Source organism: Pleurodeles waltl, chromosome 6, assembly GCF_031143425.1.
Source record: "Pleurodeles waltl isolate 20211129_DDA chromosome 6, aPleWal1.hap1.20221129, whole genome shotgun sequence".
In the NCBI taxonomy this organism is placed as follows: Eukaryota; Metazoa; Chordata; class Amphibia; order Caudata; family Salamandridae; genus Pleurodeles; species Pleurodeles waltl.
In genome coordinates, this window is record NC_090445.1 from 341,141,312 (window position 1) to 341,159,642 (window position 18,331).

Here is an 18,331-nt window from a genome sequence, read left to right on the forward strand (position 1 = left end):
CACCTTCTTCCTCTGTCTGCTATTGAACTCAAATCAGCTCAAACTCCATGAAAGAACCCATAGGGAGAATATTGCCATTTACATATCAGTGCGTTCTGGTAGTTGTAGTCTTGGTTCTTTTAATTGATCCAATTGGACCAACACATCTACTAACAATGACATATAAAAACACTGTCCATGACCAGAAAAGTGGTGTCCCAGTGATATGTAGGCATGTGGTCACAATGTCAAGGGATCATCTGGTTACCTTAATCAGTGAATATGCGTTCACAGCATGTCACAAATAGGCAGATTGGCTGAAAGTAGTAGTCAGTAAAACTAACTTTGATCCTCTATGTCCATAGCCTTGTGGGATTATTCATATTTGACTTTCTATTCCTTGTGAAGCATTCTAATTTCCTCTGTACAAATTAGCATTTTAGAAAACCACAAATAAGTGAATTGATAAAACTTGTACAATTTCTTTAAATAATGGAAACAACAGATTCAGGGTTTTAGTACTTAAAGATTATAAAATGAATTGGTTGTTTAGCATACCCCGACCACTGAAAGGTCGGATTTTACCTGCAAAGTGCTTCAGGAACGTGTTACCGACCAGTGCCACGTAACAACCAATCGGCATGCAAGGCTACACGTGAGAGTCCACCCAGGCAACCTACGTGCAGCGAAAGTGAAAGTAGGCTTATGGAAGTCATGAACGGTTCAGACCGCTGTGGTTAAAAGTGACATCGCATGCAAAAATGTAGTCCCAAACAAGCATGATAAATAATGCAAAGTAAGGCAGAGTATGGGCTGGGTGTGGACTAACTGGAACCATATTTACAATGGTAGGTAAGAATAAAAGCACTGTTTTTAAAAATTACTTAGTCAGTTAAGACTGAAAGTTGAATTGGAAGTTCAAAGTAAATGTTGCCTCAAAAGCAAATGATCCAATCACTCTTTATTCCAAAAATGTACCTGTGTGCTATTTATATTAGCTACCAAATATTAAGTATTTTTCTCAAATGTTATTTAGCATGTGTTACAAACCCATATTTTTCGGAACATGCACAGAGGCTTCTTGTTCATTATGGCCTTCGAGCCAATACCATTTGGAAATAAAAAACAAGTGGTACAGAAGGAATGCGCCCCATCAGCCTCTCACGCTTGTCTTGTAATGCTTGGAGAGCGAGCTGGGCAAAACAAAAGAACGTTGTGTGGCCTCCCGAAGCAGCATCCATGATTAAAGATGAAGCGCGGTGGACGTGAACCAGACACCGCGCTGGTGTTAAGAAAAAAGTAACAATGGGGCGTGTACACAAAATAACAATTTATAAGAATTTTTAAAAATGTCAGTGACATGGGAGGAGGTGGGAGGGACTAATGCTGCAATATAATGCAAGCAGCTATCAGCCTGAAACACCCACAGTGTAACAGGAGCAAAGAAGAAATAAAGTAGTCTGTCAAAGCAACAGATAAAGAAACAAAGTGGAAATATACAGTAGTCGGTCTCTGCTCTGAAAGAGAAAAAGGAGGGACAAAGAGGCAGAACTTACCACTAGCGAGCAAGGATTTTTAAAGAACACTGCAACCAACAAATGAAATCGCTTTAGGCCCACGGTATAAGTATACTTAAGAGTATACAAGAGATCGTACGCCTACTCTTGTACCAAAAATGTTCAATCAAAGATCTGGAATTGTAAATAACAGAACAGTGTCATGTGAGTACAGATTTTTAAAAAACATATATTTTTATTCTGATAATTGACCTGTTCAAAATGTAAAGTGCTTCAATGAAATGTAAAGCTGCATCATTGAGGGGATAACCCAATTGATACATTTTTAGTTTTTCGTTCTAATTCAATACATAGACTTAATAAATCTGATGGTTCCCGAATGATAAAACAATGTGTATGAACTAAACTCTACTTTGAAAGGGCATGATCCCTTCTTTGAGGCGAAAGAGTTTCTCCCCTGTGAACATTGCTGAGGGCAGCTGAGCTCTTTGTACCCTGCAGTTCCTGTCGCTGCCCTAGTCTCTGCATTCGTTGTTACTGTATCTGGTTTATTTTATGTAGCATTCTTTTCCTGAAAGCCAGAATAGTGCTTGGGCTCAACAAATGAAAGCAAACGCCAATAGAGGTTCATCTATTTTACATGTTTGGTTTTCGCTCACTCCCAAATACATCTATTTTGATGTGAAGAGAAATGTCCCATGGATGTTTTTGGAATACTGTTCCACCCTGTCATTGTACAATATTTGGAAAGCCTTCTATTATGCTTTCAGTGAGCTTGGCAGTCATGTACACCTATTGGATATGCTCCATGTTTGTTTTTGTCAACATCCAATCTGTACTCTAACGTCAGGGAGATAGCCAACCTGTAACCAATTCCTGAGCAAAGATGGACACTCTCCCTCATACCAGGCTATGTGGAGACTGACAGTAGTATCAGCTTGTTTTAGTCAAGGGGCGCTGGCTGTTTGTACCCGTACCTCTGTGGAGGAAAAGCCTGTCAGTTTTCCCCACTAAATGTCTGAGAAGTTCCAATAACAAGGGCCCATTGCCATTATCGCATCCAGGACTTAGATGTCGGATGGACAACTTTGCATCATATGTCACCTACATGAGTTGTGGTGCATATATTGAAAATGATACACTCTTTCAGATCAATAAACAATTGACACCCAACTCCCCAAGAAATAAAAACTGAAAAATCTTTTAGCACAGCCACAGAGATTTTCCTACATCAGTCATTTTAAATCCAAATGTATTAGTAGCCTTCCCTGATCGATGGACGAGGTACTGGAGAGAGAGAGAGAGAGAGAAATTCACCCATTCTCCATCTCCCTGTGCACTGAGAGCCAACAAGGGCTTCGGTCTGTGGTCAGTGCACATGACAAGAGGACCAGTCAGAACTAGTGAGGCTGTGAATTCTCAGCGCAGCTTAGATGTTGGCAAAATCTATTTATGAAGAGGGATAGGATGGTCTTCCAGGGTTGGCGGAGCCCACACGTTTTTTTCCACCAAGTACTGAATCCCTCAGCCAGTTCTTGAAGTGTCTTTGTGAACATCTCCAATCAAAAACACCCTGCTGAGTTGCCTTACTGCTATGACTTGGAAGGTAGAAGAGGACTTGCCTGTCTTGTGAGTAACCAGCTACAAAGAGTGGTTTGGTTGCAGAGAACACTGGCAGAAGGTGCAACAGAATGGAAAAACCTGCTTAAGAGCAGCTTATCTAGCTGAGTCTGGATGGGAGCTGCTAGACCACTATCATTTAGGTGAGTGCAGAATCACATGATAGTGACCTTGCACCATTCAGACCCTTGATACTTTACTTGTATCCCCTCTTCTTCAGCCCTAGAAGGGCCACAAGACAGCCTTTGTGTCTCTCGTGTGGGATCTTGGTCCTCTGGCTGGAGGAGATCATCCTGATTCCAGACCATTTGGCCCATCTTTCAAATCTTTACGGTTCCAGATATACTGCTGGTAGAAGCCATGGTTATTGTTGGACCTGCCCCCTTTTGCAGGTTTATCCCCACATCTTTTGCCATCTTCCTCCTATCTTTCTGACTTGTTTTTGTTAGCTGTAGGGCTCTAGGCACTCTACCACTGCTAACCAGTGCTAAAGTGCATATGCTGTCTGTCTAGATTGTATTGGTGATTGATTTCTCCATGACTGGCATATTTGATTTACTAGTAAGGCCCAGTACAGTGCACAGTGTGTGCCTAGGGTCTGTAAATCAAATGCTGCAAGTGGGTCTGCAGCACTGATTGTGCCACCCACATGAGTAACCCTGTACATATGTTTCAGCCCTGGCACTGCGGTGTTTGTGTGTGCAGTTTCAAACTGCCATGTCGACCTGGCAAGTGCCCTCACTTGCTGGGCCCAAACCTTCCCTTTTATTACCTGTAAGTCACCCCTAGGGTAGGCCCAAGGCAGCCCCATCGTTAGGACGCTGTGTATTTAAACGGTAGTACATGTACTGGTGTGTTTTACATGTCCTGATAGTGAAATATTGCTAATTTTGTTTTACACTGTTGCAAGACCTATTTCTCCCATCGGGTAGCATGGGGATTGCCTTGAAATATCTTTTAAGTGTAATTTCCCTATGGGAGCAGGTATAGATATGGGGTTTGAAGTCTCTAAACTCACAATTTAAAAATACATATTTTGGTGAAATTGTTTTTTTAATTGTGAGTTTGAAATTCCACTTTTAGAAAGTTGCCATTTTCTTGCTTAACTATTCTGTGCCTCTTCCTGGGTCACAATGACAGTTGTGCTGTTCCCTTTAGACAGTCACACAAAGGGAGCTGAGGTGTGCCCTGCATATCCCGATGGCCCATCACCAGGCTGATGGGTCTTCCTGAGCTAGAGTGGTGGGAGGAGCTGACAACTGCACTTAAATAGGGCTGTGCCTGTCCTCACACAAAGCAGTCTCCAACCCCCAGGAGTGGGTCTGGGGCCAGAAGGGGGAAAGGCAGGGTCTTGTGCACTACAAAGACTTCTCTTTGAAGTTTGCCTACTTTAAATACAGCAATGGGTATAAGTATTGGACCTCTGACACCACACTGTTAGAACACTTCTGGACTGAGGACATTCTGCCAGGAAGAAGAGTTGGATGCTGTAGGAAGGACTGCAACTCTGTCTGTTGCTTTGTTGTGCAGGCCTGCTGCTTGCTGCTTCTGTCCTGGGAGTGGAAGGACTGGACTTTGCTTTCTACATCTTGTTTTCCAAGGTTCTCCAAGGGCTTGAAGTGTTAAGAAGTCTCAGGGCCATCAAAAATTTCACCTATCAGCACCTGGGCTCTCTTACTGAGATTCCTGACTTTCCAAGCGGTGAAAAATCCAGTTCCTGGGCCCTTGGATGTGAGCTCTGGTCTGGTGCAACTAAAAGAAGCTAAGCACATTGACTCCAGAGTGACTTTGGAACCAGCGCCGCTCTCTGACTCAGCACCACTTCCTCCACCGTAGTTGTGCTCCCCACTGAGTGCAACGACCGTGACCTGCAACATAGGCTTGACGCCACCGCAGCACAGCTGAAGTCCCGCTACTCTTTGAGTCCCAGGTGCCGTGTCACCGACTACCATGATATCTGTCTCCTTCTGCAGCGTCTGTGGACCCGTGGTGTGATCGTGACACCACAAAGTCCACATCTAGCATCTTGACCTGCTGGATTTATCGACTCCACCTTGTCGTAAGTAACTGACGCCTCGCAACCGATGCTGCATCACCTCCGCTGCAACAGTAAGGAACTGACACCTCACCTCCCCTGCCTAACAGTAAGGAACTGACGCCTCACATCTCCATTAGCAGTAAGGAACTGAAGCTGCACCAATTTCAGCGACGCCTCACCTCCCCAACTCCATGCAACGTCTTTTTTTCCTCATCATTTTCCAAGGTACTGTACCGGGGATCCATGTGACTCCGTGACCGGCCCGCACTTCCCAGCGAGTTGTGTTGGACTATTGGAAGTGATTCCATCAAGATGGCGTGATAGCCCCAGTTGGAGGTTGGAGGAGGCTGGCGTGGCTTATAGTGGGTACCTTGTGGTACTTACACCATGTGCCAGGTCCAGTTATCCATTATTAGTTGATTAGTAGTGTTCTAGCAGCTTAGGCTGATAGAGGTAGCTATAGCAGAGCAGCTTAGGCTGAATTAGGAGACATGCAAAGCTCCTACTATACCACTTATATCATATAGCACTATATCACAAGAAACACAATACTCAGAGTTACTAAAAATAAAGGTACTTTATTTTAGTGACATGATGCCAAAAGTATCTCAGAGGTTATACTCCCTTATGAGGTAAGTAAAATACACAAAATATACACACAAACCAAAATCAGGTCAGTTAGAAAAGTAGTGCAAATACTGTAGAATAAATTAGGATGCAATAGGACACAATAGGCCTAGGGGCAACACAAACCATATACTCCAAAAGTGGAATGCAAACCACGAATGGACCCCAGGCCTAGTGTAGTGTGTAAAGGGTCACTGAGAGTGTAAGAAAACACTAAGGGTGTCCAAGATGCCTCACCCCAAGACCCTGAAAAGTAGGAGTAAAGTTACCCTACTACTCCAGAAAGACAGTAAAGTTGAGATAGGGGATTCTGCAAAGGCAGCAACTGATTGCAAAGCACTGAAGACAGATTCCTGGACATGAGGTCCTGCAAAGGAAGGGGACCAAGTCCAAGAGTCACGCAAGTGTCCGGGGGGGGCAGGAGCCCACTAAACCCCAGATGAAGGTGCAAAAGGGTTGCCTCCGGGTGGAAGAAGCTGAAGATTCTGCAACCACGGGAGGTGCCAGGAACTTCTCCTTTGATCAGAAGATGTCCCACGGCGTGCTGGAGGATGCAGAGTTGTTTCCACACAGAAAGACCGCAAACAAGCCTTGCTAGCTGGAAGAGTAGTGATTGAAGATAATGAGCGCTGCCCGGGCCCAGGAAGGAACAGGAGGTCGCCCCTTGGAGAAGGAGACAGAGGGGGCGCTCAGCAACAGAGAGAGCCCACGCAGAAGCAGGCAGCACCTGCAGAAGCACTTGAACAGGCGTTCAAGAAATTTGAGTACGGTGGTCGTCTCAACGCAACAAAAGAGGGTCCCACGAAGCCGGTGGTCAACTCAGCGAATTGAGCAATGCAGGACGGAGTGCTGTGCATGAAGGAATCCTTGCAAAATTGCACAGAAGCCCTAGCAGCTGCAGATCATGCAGTACACAGTATTACTGTCTGGCGTTTAGAGGCAAGGACTTACCTCCACCAAATTTGGACAGAAGGACCACTGGACTGTCGGGGTCACTTCGATCCAGCTCCTGTGTTCCAGGGACCACGCTCGTCAAGATGAGAGGGGATCCAGAGGACCGGTGATGCAGAAGTTTGGTGCCTGCGTTAGCAGGGGGAAGATTTTGTCGACCCACAGGAGATTTCTTCTTGGCTTTCAGTGCAGGGTGAAGGCAGACAGCCATCAGAGCATGCACCACCAGGAAACAGTTGAGAAAGAAGGCAGGATTAGGCGCTACAATGTTGCTGGTAGTCGTCTTGCTACTTTGTTGCGGTTTTGCAGGCATCCTGGAGCAGTCAGCGGTCGATCCTTGGCAGAAGTTGAAGAGAGACATGCAGAGGAACTCTGGTGAGCTCTTGCATTCGTTATCTGACTAGAAACCCACAGGAGAGACCCTAAATAGCCCTCAGAGGAGGACTGGCCACCTAACCAGGTAAGCACCTATCAGGAGGGGTCTCTGACGTCACCTGCTGGCACTGGCCACACAGAGGCCTCCACTGTGCCCTCACACCTCTGCGTTCAAGATGGCAGGGGTCTGGGACACACTGGAGGAGCTCTGGGCACCACCCCTGGGGTGGTGATGGACAGGGGAGTGGTCACTCCCCTTTCCTTTGTCCAGTTACGTGCCAGAGCAGGGGCGGGGGGAAACCTGAACCGGTGTAGACTGGCTTATGCAAGGAGGGCACCATCTGTGCCCTTCAAAGCATTTCCAGAGGATGGGGGAGGCTACTCCTCCCCAGCCCTTAAAACCTATTTCCAAAGGGAGAGGGTGTAACACCCTCTCTCAGAGGAAATCCTTTGTTCTGCCTTCCTGTGTCTGGGCTGCCCAGACCCCAGGAGGGCAGAAACCTGTCTGAGGGTTGGCAGCAGCGGTAGCTGCAGAGAAAACTCCAGAGAGCTAGTTTGGCAGTACCCGGGGTCCATGCTGGAGCCCAGGGGATGCATGGGATTGGCACCCCAATACCAGATTTGGCATGGGGGGACAATTCCATGATCTTAGACATGTTACATGGCCATGTTCGGAGTTACCATTGTGATGCTACATATAGGTATTTACCTATATGTAGTGCACGCCTGTAATGGTGTCCCCGGACTCACAAAGTCTGGGGAAATTGCCCTGAACAATGTGGGGGCACCTTGGCTAGTGCCAGGGTGCCCTCACACTTAGTAACTTTGCACCAAACCTTCACTGAGTGAGGGTTAGACATATAGGTGACTGATAAGTTACTAAAGTGCAGTGTAAAATGGCTGTGAAATAACGTGGACGTTATTTCACTCAGGCTGCAGCGGCAGTGCTGTGTAAGAATTGTCTGAGCTCCCTATGGGTGGCAGAAGAAATGCTGCAGCCCATAGGGATCTCCTGGAACCCCAATACCCTGGGTACCTAGGTACCATATACTAGGGAATTATAAGGGTGTTCCAGTGTGCCAATCAGAATTGGTGAAAATGGTCACTAGCCTGCAGTGACAATTTTAAAAGAAGAGAGAGCATAAACACTGAGGTTCTGGTTAGCAGAGACTCAGTGATACAGTTAGGCACCACACAGGGAACACATATAGGCCACAAACCTTGAGCACTGGGGTCCTGGCTAGCAGGATCCAAGTGACACAGGCAAAAACAAACTGACACACAAGTAAAAATGGGGGTAACATGCCAGGCAAGATGGTACTTTCCTACAGAGGTATTGTGTTTCTAAGCACTAGGCTAAGATTTAATGTTTTAAAAATTGTATCTTTACTTGTGTATGTTGGTTATCTTAGCTGTGTGACTCCCTTACCTTGACTAGAGTGAGGGTCCCTACTTGGACAGGTTGGAAGCCACTGTTAACTACAGATCCCATTTCAGACAATTATGCACAAGTTACAGGTGCAATGAGTAATTGTCATGGGTCGGTCCCCTCCATCCTGTCGAAAAATGTTGACAATTACTGTAAGATTCTGAGGTACAGGTCCCCACAAAAGGCTCTCTGAACAAGTGGTGAAAGCTGGCCTGCTACTTCTGTCGGTCCCCTTAATAAGCAAAGAAACCAGTTGGGTCCATAACTGGCCCCAGGACTTTGATTAACTATGGATTATGTCTGTAACTAGCCACTGGTGACCAAACCCCAAATCATCGTTCCCCAGGAACACAGATGTTATCAGAAATTCTGCTAAGAGGGGTTTCAATGGTGCATTTTGGGGTTTTATATTTCGGGGGAAACCTTTTTTTCTTGACCCTAATTTTTTTTCGGAGTGACACCTTTTGTTCCGTCCCACTAGTACCAGAGTGGCACCCAAGGCATACGTTGGATCCAGAGTCCCCAAATCTGTATTACTTACCCACCCTTTAGAAGATTTTAGATTTTATTTCTGCCTAAGATCTAGTGGCCTGAGCATTTCTGAAGCTGAGTCAGCCCGGACCAATTGGCTACAGGGACAATGTTAACAGAAAACTTGCACCCAAGAATAAAGACTAGAACTGCATGGTTTCCTGTAGGTACCCAGGGGCAGATTTACTAAGATTTTATGTTGGTGTTGTGTCACGTTTGTGACACAGCCCCAATGCAAAATCATTTTTGTTTTTTTACTGAGATTGCAAAGCCATTTTTAGTAAATACAAAGTAATGCAAAGCAGCACAAACTGCTGTCTTGCACTACCTCGCATTGGGAAGGTGTCCCATGGGTGGTGCATGGGCTTTCCTATGCACCCGCTCAAGGATATTCGTGCATTCCCTATTTACAAAGACTACGTAGTAAACCTGGAAATGTGTCAACATGATACTCGTTATTTCCTCGTTCTACAAAGAAAAAGAAAAACTCCATTAAGGATTGTTTTCCTGCATAAAAGGAATCCTGCCTGTAATGTAGGCACCTTTGCACCATGGTGCAAGGGTGCCTGTTTTGTGTCTAGGCATCACACAGTACGATAGTGCTAAGAGACAACAAACATGCAATATATCTTAGTTGGTATAGTGCATTTCTGCTGTTCCTCTTCCACACAACGCAGCACAGCAAGCTGCCTTGGTACATTGCACTGTGCGAAATGTAAGAAATCTGACCCTATCGTGTTATTGTTCTCTGTCACTTCCCTCTAAATAAAGTGCTTTCTATTTTTTACTGGAGTAAAGCACTGATAGGCCATTGGTGCTATCAAGTGTTATTTATTGTGTCATATTGACTCTGAATTTCTAACCCTATCCAGCTACGGGAGTAAGCACTAACTATTGGTGGAGTGGTAAGTAAGTGAGAGTGGCAGAGATGTAGGGATTCTGATATAACAGCTATGTAAATAATGATTCCTTCTGACGTAGCGTGGTGTTTGGCTGCGTGGAACTGTATCGCTTAGCGTGACTCCTGGAACTGTATCGCGTGACGCCTGGAATTGTATGGCTAAGCGTGACGGGGATGTTGATTGAGAAGCCATTAGCTGCCATGTTGATGGATGAAGGGGTAAGGTGGACCTCTAGAAAACCGTTTCAGGTGGATGTGTCCAGTGAGGGGTGAGCCCCCTTTAGAAGACCAGGGCACTGTGAAGCATCAGATGAGGGATAAACCTTTAAAGGGCCTCAGTGACCTCGTTCCACTGGAGCTGGTGCACCATGGCCCTACAGGCAGTGTGTGGGCTCAGTGAACGCCGGGGTCCGGCAGCTGCCTTCATCACTAGTGATGCACCGCTAACTACAGCCGGCATGTGCCTCGATGTCCCACCTGGCTGCCGCCTTGAGTCCACACACGGCACTACCACGCTGGCCTTCACCTTCCGGCACGGGGTGATAGTGGCTGCGGATACCCGTGCCTCCTGTGGCAACCTGGTGGCCTGTCCGTTTGCGGAAAAGGTCCACCCTGTTCACAGCCACCTGCTGGCCACCACTTCAGGCAGCTCTGCGGATTGCGCCATCTGGGTGCGGGTGCTGGCACGGGAGTGCCGGCTCTATGAGCTGCGCCACGGGCACCGGCTGACAGTGGCAGGCGCGGCCAAGCTCCTGTCGACAATGCTGTACCGCTACCGAGGTATGGACATGTGCGTGGCCTCCACGCTGTGCGGCTGGGACCGCGATGGTCCCGCACTCTACTACGTGTATAGTGATGGCAGCCGCCTGAAAGGGCATCTGTTTTCAGTGGGCTCTGGGTCACCTTACGCCTATGGGGTTCTGGATTCCGGCTACCAATACGAGATGTCGGTCCCAGAAGCCTACGACCTCGCACAGAGAGCTGTCAGTCATGCCACCCACCGCGACGCCTACTCCGGTGGCAACGTGGACCTCTACCATGTGCAGGAAGGTGGCTGGACGAAAGTTAGCCGTCAGGACGTCTTCCTATTCTATTACGGATTGTATGGGCGAGAAGACGGCAAGCAGATTCCTGGTGAGGAAGAGGAACGCCGACAGGACTCCAATGGTAAAGAAGATGAAGGCCTGAGGGGTGATGTAGTGCGGAAGGATAGCGGGCTATAAGGCTATATAACTTCAAGCAACATGAGCAAATGGGGTGCATGGGCAGGAGGAGTCATGGCGCGGGACTATGTCCAGTCTGACTTTTTAAGGAATAAATTGACTGGATTTCTCTTTTTTTTGTGTCACTTCCAGACACAATGCAGCGACGCTCATTCAATCCAAAACGTTGGGGTTTCCTCTCATTTCGACGCTTACTTGTTGCAGTTGGGTTGCTTGCCGGAGACCACAGTTCAAAAGGGGGTGGGACGGGGGAGGGGGGGCTGAGGGAGTGCTTTCAGCATATAGTTTATGAACATCCGCGAGATACATGAGTGTCGGAGCTCCTTCACTTCATTCTTCACCGTGGGGGTGGGGAGGGGCACCATTTTCGATTAAACGACAGAAGAGGAAAGTCCCCATAATGCAACAAACGAATAATTTGGGGGAGGGGGTTGATTGCTACCTCGTGTCCATACATTTAAAAATACATTTTTCCTAAAACATCACATTTCTCTGCTGAGAACAGCACACTCCTTAGTGGGGTGGACCGCAATCCCGAAGCCAGATATATTTTTGTAATTCTGCCAAGTCTTACAGTTCTTTTTTTTTCTAATGATGGGTTGAACTTTGTTAATTGGTATTAATTGGTAGCAGCTTCAATGATCAGCCGCAGCATTTTAATTCTATTTTATATCAGCATGCAGGCGTTTAAGATTAACACATCCACACAAGAATGCAATCTCTAACACTACAGAGACTTCTTAGTATAATGCTTCATGATTATAAATGTAAAAATATGTATATGTTTTAATATTTATGTGCTATATAGTGCCTCATGCCATTCTAGCTTTTTAGCACTGCTGTGAATAAGATATTTTTCTTAGGACTAACTCAAATGGCTTTGTTTTTATTGAAGAATGAGAAGCATAGTTGGTTTTGCTGGTCTGTGGCAGGAACAGTGATCCACTGAGCTATGTCATGTCACTGTAAGAAAGTGCTAGAACCGCTGTAGGAATTATGTAAATACCACATACCGCTCCATACCATACTCGGTAATCACAGCCACAAGACTAGGGCCTGTAAAGCCAGTACCCGTGGGGAGAATAAGAGAGTAAGTAGGGACAGGCAGGAGCGGCAGTCAGCAGGCATGGCTTCCCCAGAGGGAAGGCAGCAGGGTCATATCATGGGCAGATGCAGGCACATCCTTCAGACTGGTCTAGGTTGGGACCCAGCAGCACAGCACATCTAAAGACCTCAGATCAGGCAATCAAGGGTCTGTTGTGTATGTAGGCGTCCATGTATAGTGGCATCAGAAGATAACTTCCTTCTAATGTTCCTGTACTCTGCATCTCCAAAGACTCCGGAGTCACCAGCCCAGTCTTTGCTCTTGCACCATGAGTACAGACATGGCAGTATAGAACGTGGGGTCAAATGTAGCCTGGCTTTGCTGTAAAGCCTCCACATCTCATTGATCAGCGATGCAGAGGATTGGTGGCTGTAGTAGATCAGCTAGAGGAGATTAGGGCGGTCATTCTGACCCTGGTGGTTGAAAACCGCCAGGGCAGAGTGCCGCGGAAGCACCGGCAACAGGCTGGCGGTGCTTCTGGGGCAATTCTGACCGCGGCCAGAAAAGGGAAACCGCCGGTTTCCCGCTGCCCCAGGGAATCCTCCACGGCGGCGCTGCAAGCAGCGCCGCCATGGGGATTCCGACCCCCTTCCCGCCATCCTGTTTCTGGCGGTTTTCACCGCCAGAAACAGGATGGCGGGAACGGGTGTCGTGGGGCACCTGGGGGCCCCTGCAGTGCCCATGCCACTGGCATGGGCAATTCAGGGGCCCCCTAACAGGGCCCCATTGAGATTTTCAGTGTCTGCTTGGCAGACACTGAAAATCGCGACGGGTGCAACTGCACCCGTCGCACACCAGCAACTCCGCCGGCTCCATTCGGAGCCGGCATCCTCGTTGCTGGTGCTTTCCCGCTGGGCGGGCGGCCTTTTGGCGGTTGCCCGCCAGCCCAGCGGGAAAGTCAGAATGACCGCCGCGGTCTTTTGACCGCGGTACGATCTTCTGGCGGTTCCCGCCAGGCCGGCGGGGGTCAGAATGACCCCCTAGGTGTTGCTAGGTTTCAAGGTGTGATGTTCAAAGAAGGGCAGGTTAAGATATTTGAGATGAAGTGTTGGTAATCTGCCAAAATACAATACAAGGGATTAAGGTGAAGATGCACATGACTTAGAGTAGGCTGTATTTAAAGAGAGGAGACCTGTAGAGGATGGTTTGTAAGGAGAAAGGCATTCAAAGAAAACAGGGGAGGTGGCAATCAGACGTTTTGAGACAAGGTCAACATTTTTCATGAAGGGTTTTTAGGAACATTGATTATACTTTTGAGATAGCATGCACTCTGAGAATGCAAAACTGCAAAAAGACACACAATTATTTGAGGTAGGACTATATTAGTTACTTTTTGAAAGGCCCTAGCATCAGGCGAACATTCTGTTCCACTGCTAGGCTATTGCTTGAGCACTTCAGCAAGGACAGCTGATCAGCTCAGGCGGTTTAAGTGTAAAGGAATGGTCGGATGCACATAAAGGGTAATATTGAGAGCTTTAGGATGTACTTGAATGACGCTGTGCCCTCATGATCAAAACAATGTGGGATAATATACAGAGTAAGAAATGCAAACTTAGAATGCATTAAAATGGAGATTTTGCAAATGTGTTTTGGTGTCTACCCGTAAAGTTTTCCTCCTACAAACAAAGTGGGATCCATTTGGATATCCTTAGAATGGTACAGGATGAGGGTGAGGATATCTCCCCCCGCCCGAGACAGTAGAAGTGTATTGTCTGCATTTCTGTAGATGGAGGGAAGAGACCCAGACGCTGAAGTGAGGAGGAAAGCAGTTGGGGCTACTTTAGAAATTCCATGAACCCTTGTGTTTAACAAGGTGATGCAGATTAGTCTTCCTAAGCACTGTCGTTTGGTGGATGTCAAGGGTAAGGGGGAATTCATTTTTCTATTTCTGAAGGAGAAACAATGTCTAGACCATGCCTGATCTCTGTCTGTCCCTGATTGCTGCTTCAGGGAGGTCTCACTCTTCATTGTGCCCACATTTGAGTGATACAGCTTGGAGTCAGCCCTAGTATTTCCTGCTACGAGAACCTCACTTTACACAAAGGATGTCTCTCCAGAACAGGCTGAGATGCATGCTGCTCTAATGTGCGCTTTACTAGAAGCACAACACTTTTCTGCATAGTTACACATTATTGTACAAAACACATTTATTATGTGTGCCTAATTAGAAGACACTTTAAGATTAAAGATCCCAGACCTTAAAAGCAAGTTGCAAAATATTTGGAAATTGGCTAAACGTATATTGTACTGTAAACAACTGCTTCTTTAACAAAATGGCGAAGTAAACACAATGTTGCATTAATAATGAAATAAATAGGTTTTATGACAAATAATGAATCATTACTTTAACCTTGCCTATATTACATTTTAATGTTTATATTTTTCCTTTGACTAAAAACCCTTGGCCAGTCCATTACACGAACATTATCTCTGCAGACTTTTCACCTCCTTAATGCCTTAAAACAGCGATCAGTGGGCGAAAGGTGTCCATTAATCTTTTGCAGCCTGTTGCAAGCTGCATTTCAGTCTGAGTTCAGTGCTTAATAGTTTCTGGTTCCTTTCAGCTGGAAACAGTTCTTTCCTGAAACCTGAACATTATTCACAGGTATTGTATTATGTGGTAAACGGGGCAGACTACAATTATGTGGTAAGAGTGATGACCTCAGAATCATGGAACATAAGAGTCCCCGATTATAAGTAAGTAAAATGGCTGGTGGTCTCTCACCTAGGGTGCAATGGAAGTTCCTGTGTGCTGATGTTAATAGGTGTGTCATAGAATTTAACTGGTGTCACCCTGCTGAAAATGAATGCCTACAAACATACTAATAATGCACTTAGTCTCGTAACAATAGCCATCACACAACTCATAATACTATACTTCACTCAGTACAAATAACATGTAGCACTTTATATCTTAGAAAGGGTTATGCCTCACTTGCTAAGATATACATACAGGCGTGCAGCTCCAAAAAGGTACGTTTGCCTCCTTCTGCCTCCTTCAAAAGACACTACTGTAGAAATCTGTTCAATAATGCAATAAAATAGAAAGCGCAGCTTATAACAGGCATGGTGGAGCAACACTTAGACACCAACTCTAAAAAATACACGTGTGAATATACTGTTCTACAATCAAGATGCCTAGATTTTTCTGCAGTAGCTCGAGAGAGAGAGAGATCCACCTCCACTTGAGCTACCATGCATTTCCCTCCTCCTCCTCCCCAGGAATGGACTTGTGTACGCACCGTAAGACTCACGTATGTCTGAATTCCTCAGATCCACATCTGTCATGTCTGCCTGGTGAAATGTTGACAAACGTCTACAGTGCTTCTTAGATACTACTGAGTTCAATGTGCTGCACCAATACTCGAATAATTTTAGAACTTGGATTTGAAATGGACTGGTCTCTGCTCTCCGATCCAGCCCTACGGCTGCCACAGTTACAGGAGTGTGAGGTTGGGTCTGTACTATGCTTTCAGTACGCTTGATCACTTTGGTCTAAGTATCAAGGCAGATGAGGGACTGTCAGCTAGAGGTCAAACCAAAGGAATTACATCCCAGCCCATATTCACTGCACCCTGCAGAATATAACCCTATCCATCTACACCAAGGGCAAATAAAGGAGGATCTCTTTTAACCTTCAATTCCAAAGTATGTTCCTTAGAGATCAGTGTGGGGTACATACAGTGCTTTAAATGGGAAAAAGTGCAGGTACTCATCAAATTGAGCTGTGGCCTGGGAGCGTTGCAAAGCAACAGGCTACAGGGGGGACTAAGGGTGGGGCTAATGACAAATATTTAAAGAGCTTAAGTCTGTAATGTATTGTTGGTGCCCTTGCATGTAGTAAGGATACTTTTAACTTTCTATTTGAAATGTTTCAGATATTAAGATTGCCTGTGCACAAATGGCACACAAATCACATTTGAATGTTGACATTAAGCGCAGTTTCAGCTACCATGGGCAGTTTATCAAAGAAAAGTAGACAATGATTTTCTTCCAACCAATAACAGTTTGTACAGATTGTTGAGCAGGTGACTATCATGTTTCCCTCTTTATCAGAGGCACTAGTCCAATGAAAGTACAATCTGGTTTCTCAGTCCACTAAGATCATTGTAAAAACTAAAGTTTATTTATCTAACAGGACACAGGTTAGTTAAAAACCAACAAATTCAGAAAGCACAATGATCTAAAGTACTGGAACAAGAACAAAAAGCTGTGGGACTGCTTTTGGCTGCATGGAAATTGTCAATAAAAGTTACAAAAATATCAACAGTGATTGTTAACAACAGACATCAAACAAGCGTCTACATAGATTCGAAGGGGGACTTTTCTTCCCCTGGTTGTGTGAATGACAAGCTGTCTCATAAGCTGATCTCCTTCCTAGTTGCAGCCATGTTTTAACATATGGCAGTGGTTCAAGCCTTTGAATGGGTGGGAAGGGGAGGAGAGTATTAGGAGATGGACGTGATAAAAAGGGCAAGTGTAAGGATAGAGTAGAGAGTACCTCTGATCTCCTCACAGATATATGTACCCTAATACTCTTCTGTGAGCTCTTGTGTCCTGCCTCTATGGCCCCAGCGAAACCTACCCATCTGCCCACAAGTGCCCCTTTCTCAGTACTTTCTTTGTACCTGAACCCTCTGCAGTCCCTGGTTCTGTACTCTCCGGTGGTCTTGGATCTGTCCCCCCTGCACCATCCGGTGCCACTGTCCATGTGTTCTCTTGTACCCTTTGGTACCCTCTAACATGTCTCCTTTGAACCCTCACTGTACTGCATCTCTGCCCTCTGCTTCTGCGCCCTCAGTGCACCGCATCTCTGCCCTCTAACATCTCTGCCTCCTAACCCTCAGGGCACTGCATCTCTAGCCCGTAACATCTCTGCCTTGTCACCCTTAGGGCATTACATCTTTACAGTTTGGTATGTCTGCACTCTCAGGGCACAGCATCTCTACCCTCTGACATCTCTGCACCCTCACTGCACTACATCTTTACCCTCTGACAACTCGGTTTTGCGCCCTCAGTGCACTGCATCTCTACCTTCTGGTAAATCCACCTATGTACCCTCAGTGTACTGCATCTCTACCCCCTGGTACCTCTGCACCCTCCGGTGCCTCTGCCAGTCTACCCTCTGTACCCTCACAGAATAATTGAGCACTATGCTGCAACACCACCTACTTGGTTCTGTGGAGATCTAAAATTAATTACTCCAGTTCACAAGTGAGCCGCTTTACAAACTGAGGGCAGAAGGCTGCTTGCATTACACATGCTTTCTATGTGTGTGTAGGACAGGGACATCTTAAGGAGTTTTGGGGCCCTGGGCCAAGTGTATTTTGGGCGGACCTGTTCAGAACAGTATTTCATGGCCTCTTTGGCAAGGTAACTCACAGTGCACAGGCACACTGCTCCTAATTCTAAATATGTTTTATCACATATTCATGGATAGTGACCTGTTTGCAATATCACACTCTCCCATTTCTCATATTTGAGGTTCTGTTTTGATCTAAAAGAACCTTTTTTAATGGATGTTGTATAAAACATAAACCCAACATTTCTCAGCATTGTGTCTGAATAAACTCGCACACATCACCAACATTAAAAACAAATGAAACAAAAACGATGTTTCAAACAATATGTTTAAATAATTATTCAAGATCATCAGGGCAAAGGGCTGTACAGAACAGAGCTAGCTCTTTCAGCGTGGTCCCCTGAAAGGCTGGGCCCCTGAGCCGGAGCCCACTTTGCCCACGTCTTAAAACGTCTCTGGTGTAGGATGCACTTCAAAGCCCAGGAACACACACTATTTAAATGCTTCTATAAGGTGTTTTTCAACTCTGGGAGCAGTAGCTACAAAGAACTAGTGAGTCCGTCATCAGCCTTGGCTGAGCTCTTGTATTATGATTTGGCATTTGACTGCATGCTAAAAATACAGTTTGGTACAGCACCAATAATAAGTAAATAGAGGTGTTAGGCTGGGTGCTGTGCAGTATTTTGTATGCTGTTTTATATAATGAGAAATCGCTGCAAAGTTATTGGAGCTC

The 18,331-nt window shown here is 46.0% G+C and overlaps 1 protein-coding gene across 1 annotated transcript; it reads left to right on the forward strand.

Annotated features, from left to right (window-relative positions):
• Nucleotides 1–10,336: 10,336 nt before the first annotated feature.
• LOC138301556 (proteasome subunit beta type-11-like) lies at nucleotides 10,337–16,645 on the forward strand. Its single transcript, XM_069242075.1, has 2 exons — nucleotides 10,337–11,047; nucleotides 16,583–16,645. Exons 1-2 carry the CDS (start codon nucleotides 10,337–10,339, stop codon nucleotides 16,643–16,645), a joined length of 774 nt encoding a protein of 257 aa, XP_069098176.1.
• Nucleotides 16,646–18,331: the final 1,686 nt, after the last annotated feature.

What these genes read in the sequence shown, in the direction of transcription:
- LOC138301556 (XM_069242075.1), top strand. Translation starts at nt 10,337, where the DNA reads ATGGCCCTACAGGCAGTGTGTGGGCTCAGTGAACGCCGGGGTCCGGCA. An exon ending in CGAAAGTTAGCCGTCAGGAC is followed by an intron (nt 11,048 to 16,582) that starts GTCTTCCTATTC and finishes TGTTAACAACAG; the next exon opens with ACATCAAACAAGCGTCTACA.